Source organism: Erythrolamprus reginae, chromosome 5 (assembly GCF_031021105.1).
Source record: "Erythrolamprus reginae isolate rEryReg1 chromosome 5, rEryReg1.hap1, whole genome shotgun sequence".
Lineage (NCBI taxonomy): Eukaryota > Metazoa > Chordata > Lepidosauria > Squamata > Dipsadidae > Erythrolamprus > Erythrolamprus reginae.
This window is the reverse complement of record NC_091954.1, coordinates 115,481,263-115,487,741: the sequence shown is the minus strand read 5'-3', so window position 1 is coordinate 115,487,741 and position 6,479 is coordinate 115,481,263. Positions and strand designations below refer to the sequence as shown.

The 6,479-nt window shown below is 44.0% G+C and overlaps 1 protein-coding gene across 1 annotated transcript in view; it reads right to left on the bottom strand.

Moving 5' to 3' along the window:
* Positions 1–556: 556 nt before the first annotated feature.
* Positions 557–6,479, bottom strand: part of NMUR1 (neuromedin U receptor 1) — a 31,564-nt gene continuing 25,641 nt past the window's right edge. Inside the window, exon 3 of the mRNA XM_070754172.1 lies at positions 557–1,146. Coding sequence (XP_070610273.1) covers positions 746–1,146 — 401 coding nt within the window. The 3' untranslated portion in view covers positions 557–745. The remainder of the gene's footprint in view (positions 1,147–6,479) is intronic.

Here is a 6,479-nt window from a genome sequence, read left to right as displayed (position 1 = left end):
CCATGGGAATCCATGTAAAAGCGTGAGTGCAATTGGGGAAACCACAGGGAGTGTGGAGGCCCTGTTTCCTCCCAGGAGATTCTTAGAGAGGCCCCACGGAGGCCTCTCTCCACCTTTCCCTCCCTGTTTCCTCCCAGGAGATTCCTAGAGAGGCCCCACGGAGGCCTCTCTCCACCTTTCCCTCCCTGTTTCCTCCTAGGAGATTCCTAGAGAGACCCCACGGAGGCTTCTCTCCACCTTTTCCGGCCCTGTTTCCTCCCAGGAGATTCTTAAAGAGGCCCCACGGAGGCTTCTCCCTGCCTTTTCTGGTCTTGTTTCCTCCTAGGAGATTCTTAGAGAGGCCCCACGGAGGCTTCTCCCCACCTTTTCTGGCCCTGTTTCCTCCCAGAAGATTCCTAGAGAGGCTTCTCCCTACCTTTTCCGGTTACAGTTTTGGAGGCTCGGGTTTGTAAATGGAAAATGGTTCTTGAGAAGAGGCAAAAAAATCTTGAACACCCGGTTCTTATCTAGAAAAGTTCATAAGTAGAGGCATTCTTAAGTAGAGGCACCACTGTAAATTATTTCACAAAGTAAACTTTAATTCAAGTTAGTGTATCTGTGTGTGGCTGAGCAGTTATTCACAACTCATCTCAATCCAAACGTTCCTGTGTGTGCACAACCTTGATAAACACAAGGATTACTCTGCTCATACGCTACAGCTCCTTGGATGAAGACCACTGATGAGATTGACCTGTTGGGAAAGCCTTCAGAGATATGGGTCCTCTGGTTTGTCCACCTTGTCTCCTGCCGGGACCCCCTCGTTGTTCTCTATGTCAGTCAGGGGCAGCCCCTGGCCTCCCGGGATGTGCTCCAAAACGGTGCTGCGCATGGTGGTGCGCATGCTGCTGGGCGAGCGCTTGTGGGAGCCCCACCTCTGGGTTCGCCTGTGGCACATCACGTCCTTGAACATCTCCCGGAAGCGGCTGGACATCAGGTTGTAGAGGATGGGGTTGGCGGCCGAGCTGAGGTAGAAGAAGACGCCGGAGAGGACGTGGATGTACTGGAACATGCGCTGCATCTGGTCCGTCCAGCGAGTGACAAAGCTCCAGACAAGCCGGTCGGTGTGGAAGGGGGCCCAGCAGATGCCGAACACGACCACCAGCATGACTGGGGGGGGAGAAATAGGGGAAAGCGAAGTTAGGGACCGAGGATCCTTTGGATCGATTGGCCGGCTGGGAAAGAAGATCCTCCGCTCCAGCCAAGCAACGGAAAAGAATAGGAAAAGAATAGAAATAGGGGGTTGGGATTGAACGGAGGGATCGCTGGCCCTCCCCCAGCTTGGTTGTTTTCTTGGAGACGTTTCATTACCCAGTTAGGTAGCATCAGCAGTGCTAGGAGGGAGTGGGGTAGGAGAAGGAGGAGGAAGAGAAGGAGGAGGAGGAGGAAGAGGAGGAGGAGAAAGAGAAGGAGGAGGAAGAAGAGGAGGAAGGGGAGGAGGAGGAAGAGGAGGAGGAGGAAGAGGAGGAGGAGGAGGAAGAGGAGGAGGAAGAAGGAAAAGGAAGAAGAGGAGGAAGGGGAGGAGGAAGAGGAGGAGGAGGAGGAAGAGGAGGAGGAAGAAGAGAAGGAGGAGGAAGAGGAGGAGAAGAGGAGGAGGAGGAGAAGGAGGAAGAAGAGAAAGAGGAGTGATGAAACGTCTCTGCAAGAAAAGAGCCAAGCTCAAAAAGCATCAAGGACCCCACAGTCCATTCTCCTTTTCCTCCTCCTCTTCCTCCTCTCAACCCCCCCCCAAAGATAATTACAATCAGGACTGTTAGTATGTCCCGGTGGAGCCAGGCTGCGAGACCTTCGACATACGCAGAGCAGAGTTTTTGGTAAGAGTGTGGATGTGTGATACAGCCAGTAACAACACAGACTTAGTATGCTGAGCAAGTATTATTTACATATATATATATATATATATATATATATATATATATATATATATATATATATATATATATATATATATATATATTTACAAGCAGAAAGCAGAAATAAATAACAAACCGCATGTAGCAGCAGGAAGCAGAATAAATGAGCTATCCAGCATTATCATCATTGGGAGAGAGCGCTGGCGCCCTCTTATGGTGAACCAGCCAAAGTCCTTAAAGGTACATTGCATCTACAACGGTACAAACTACAATTGGTAGTATACGTACATGGCAACCCCAAATACTGGGGAGTACCATGCACAAACAAGGACATGCATCAAGATATGGAAAAAAAGAGAATGTTCCTTCCCACACATTTTAACACTAAAGGGAGATTGAGGGGCGAAAGGGTTTAGTTACCACCAAGGAGACACGGGTTCTAATCCTCTCCAGTTGTGGAAAAAATGTCTTTTGGACTTTGCATTACGCTTGTTTTTCACAGGGCACCCCAAGTCCCTCTTTTCTCTTTTTTTTTAAAAAAATAGTTTTTATTAATTTTTCCAAATTTTAAAAACAACATTTCAATAGTTTATTAGTTCTATACCTGATTTCTTACATTTGTTTGTGACATTTCTTATAACACTTCTTTGTATATACAGTGATACCTCGTCATACAAACTTTTTGAGATACAAACCTGGGGTTTAAGATTTTTTTGCCTCTTCTTACAAACTATTATCACCTTACAAACATGCCGCCGCCGCCGCTGGGATGCCCTGCCTCTGGACTTCCTTTGCCAGCGAAGCACCCATTTTTGCGCTGCTGGGATTCCCTTGAGGCTCCCCTCCATGGGAAACCCCACTTCGGGACTTCCATGTTTTTGTGGTGCTGCAGGGGAATCTCAGCAGGGGAATCTAGCAGCGCAAAAACGGACGCTTTGCTGGCAATGAAAGTCCGGAGGTAGGGTTTCCCATGGAGGGGAGACTCAGGGGAATCACAGCAGCGCAAAAACCAACGCTTCGGCTGGCAAAAGGGGTGAATTTTGGGCTTGCACGCATTAATCGCTTTTCCATTGATTCCTATGGGAAACATTGTTTCGTCTTACAAACTTTTCACATTAAGAACCTCATCCCGGAACCAATTAAGTTTGTAAGACAAGGTATCACTGTACATGTTACACTGCATGTTTATATATTCCATTTAGTAAATCCTTTCACATTTTATTCCAATCTTTACTGTGTCCTATATTCTTAGCCCAAGCTATCATTGGCTCTTTAACCAAGTCCTTCTTTTCATTAAACTAGACAGACCCAAATCCTGTAACCGTTCATCGTATGGCCCATTACAGGTAGTCCTCGACTTATGACGGTTCATTTAGTGACCATTCAAACTTACAACGGCACTGGAAAAAGTGACTTAGGGCCGTCTTTCACAGTGACAACCTTGGCACCAACCCCATGAGTGTGTGGTCAAAATTCAGACGCTTGGCCACTGGTTCATACTTCTGACCGCTGCAGCATCCAGCGGTCATGCGATCTCCTTTGGAAGCCAGATTCACTTAACAACCAGGTTACTAACTGATCAACGGCAGTGATTCACTGAACCACCAGGGCGAGAAATGTTATGAAATGGGGCCCGACTCACTTAACCAATGTCTCACTTAACCACCTAAACTTTGCGCTCCATTGTGGGTGGTAAGTTGAGGACTATTCACAATAACCTTTGTTGGAACTTTTTTTTCTAGAGTTTCAACATCTCTTTTTTTAAATATATCAGGGTGACCGAATTTTTGTGGAGAATTGGATGCCTTTCATTAATGGACATGCTCGGAATCAAATTGAAAACAAATGGAAACCCTGTGTAAATATTAAAACGGTGCTATAAAACAATTAGAAATTTGCATTCTGGGCATGGAAGCTTTGCAGCCAATTGCTAATCAGTCCTGCCCTTTAATCTTCCACTCGCAATTTCCCTCTTCCCCTTTTTGTGGTTTTATTCTGTTCGGAAATGAGCGGAGTTTATTTATTTTATTTTTATTTATTTGTTTGTTTCGTCACATACGTATTGGTGGTATACAAAGATATAATACGTATATAGAGTAATCCCTCATTTATCACGGGGGATGCTGTTGTGGTTAGCTCTGGCCCAGCTCCTGCCCCAAGGACTGTGGATGTGGGGGAGACATCCACATGCTGCAGGCCTGTTTTACCCCCGGTGGAATCTGCTGATGAAGGCTCCTCTGACAAAGAAGACATGAGTGACAGGGAGGAGGAGAGTGTGGCAGACAGATCAGAAGGAGATCAATTATCTAGCTCCTCCTTGGATTCGGAACAAGAGTTAATGATACAGCCACGCATGCGGAGAGCGATGCATAGGCAGCAACAACTGAGAGATTATTATCAAAGAAAATGAGGCCACCTGTGGTTGGGTGGGGCTGTGGTCATTAGTGAGGCTGCTATTTGGCCATTGTGGAGGATTATCTGATCGTTGTGTTTCGTGACTGCTTTACTGACTTTGACCTTTTGTGTGCTGATTTTTCCCTGCTTTGAAACTAAACCAGAGCAAAGTGTGGAAGAAGAAGGACTGTAAATTGCCTCACAGCTGCAAGCTAAGTATCACAGAACTGATAAGGGACTTGTACCAATTACCAGTTTGTTTGGAGACGAGGGCTCTTTGCTATACCAAAAGAGGGCTTAGGTTAAGTGAATTTTCATTATAAAGAACATTGTTTTGAATTTTCAAATGTGTGTGTGTCTGAAATTTGTACCTGTGAATTTTCGGGAGGAGTCTACCAGAGAGCCCAACAGAACAGATGCATTCCAATACCACCCGTGAAAAACGAATTTCCGTGAAGTAGAAGAAATATATTTTTTTATGTATTTAACGAGTATTTGGACTTTTAAAACCCACCCTTTGCATTAAACACTCATTCTATAATGTTTCTCAGCTGGAACTATATGCGATATCCTACCAGATTTTTTAATAGAGTACAGTAGTACTGTAGAAGAATTTTATGAATTTTTAATGGATTTAAAATTTTCAATGGATTTAGTGGCTTTAAGCCCTCTTTGAAAACCCGTGAAATAGCGAATCCACAAAAGATGAACCGCGAAGTAGTGAGGGATCACTGTACATGACACTAGTAAAAGAGAAACATTAGGACAGGGGACAGAAGGCACGCTGGTGCACTTAACAATGGACAGTCTAAGGGTAAAGTTTTGGGGCTTAGTTGATGATACTACAGAGTCAGGTAGTGAGTTCCATGCATCAACTCCTCGGTTACTAAAGTCTTATTTCTTCCAGTTAAGTTTGGAGCGGTTTACTTTAAGGTTCCATCTGTTGTGTGCTCGTGTGTTGTTCTGGTTGAAGCTGAAGTGGTCGTTGGCAGGAAGGACGTTGTAGCAGATGATTTTATGGGCTATGGGCTTTCATGGGCTTTTGGAAGTGAATAACCAGATTAGAAGATTGATAGATAAAATACCGCAGGGAATACAGGTAGTCCTTGATGGTTCGCTTAGTGACCATTCTAAGTTATAACGGTGCTGAAAAAAGTTTTTTCGACACTTATGACCGTTGCACTATCCCCCCAAAACCTACTCCCTTCTAGAACTGATGATGTTATATAGTTGGGCAATGAAATGTCTATAAGAAAACCACGAAGCTCAGAGGACACCAAGCTGAGGGAATTCCCACCAACCTCAAGAGGACTCGAATTTGTTTTCCTTCCCTACTTGGCAACCCAAATCGGAAGCCTCCTCAGACGCCTAACTCTGGTGTTCCAGATACTTGAATTTTTTTAAAAAAAATTTAAAATTTAGTTTTTTTAGTTGTAATATTCAAAGTTACTTTATATATAATCTATTTCATTATTATATAATATGATATACTTTCCTATTGGAATAACTACTTTATTAGACATACAGAATTATGGTTTAATAGATTGTTTTGTTGTAATATGAAGAATTATTTTATACATAATCTATTTACCTTAAAGGATTATAAGAAAATTGCCTTTTGGAATAATTAGCTCAACAGATTTGTAAGATTCAAATAAAAAGTGTATTTGATGACCAGCAATTAATGTCGAGGTTATGTCTCCATATTAGATGAAGAAAAGCTATATTTTAAATACGTTTTTGAATATATAAGATATATGTTTCTACAGTTCCTTTGTGAAAGATCAGAGCCTCCATTGAATGATTATAAAGTAAAAAGAAAAAAATTGTACAGTGATACCTTGTCTTACGAACGCCTTTTCATACGAACTTTTCGAGATACGAACTCGGTGTTTAAGATTTTTTGCCTCTTCTTCTGAACTATTTTCACCTTACGAACCCAAGCCGCCACCCCTGGGAAACCCCACTTCCGGACTTCCGTTGCCAGCGAAGCGCCAGTTTTTGCACTGCTAGAATTCCCCTGAGGCTCCCCTCCCTGGGAAACCCCACCTCCGGACTTCCGTGTTTTTGCAATGCTGCGATTTCGCTGAGGCTCCCCTCGCTGGGATTCCCTTAATTTTTGCCGGCGCTGCTTTGAATCCCAGCGAGGGGAGGCTCAGCGAAATCGCAGCATCGCAAAAACATGGAAGTCTGGAG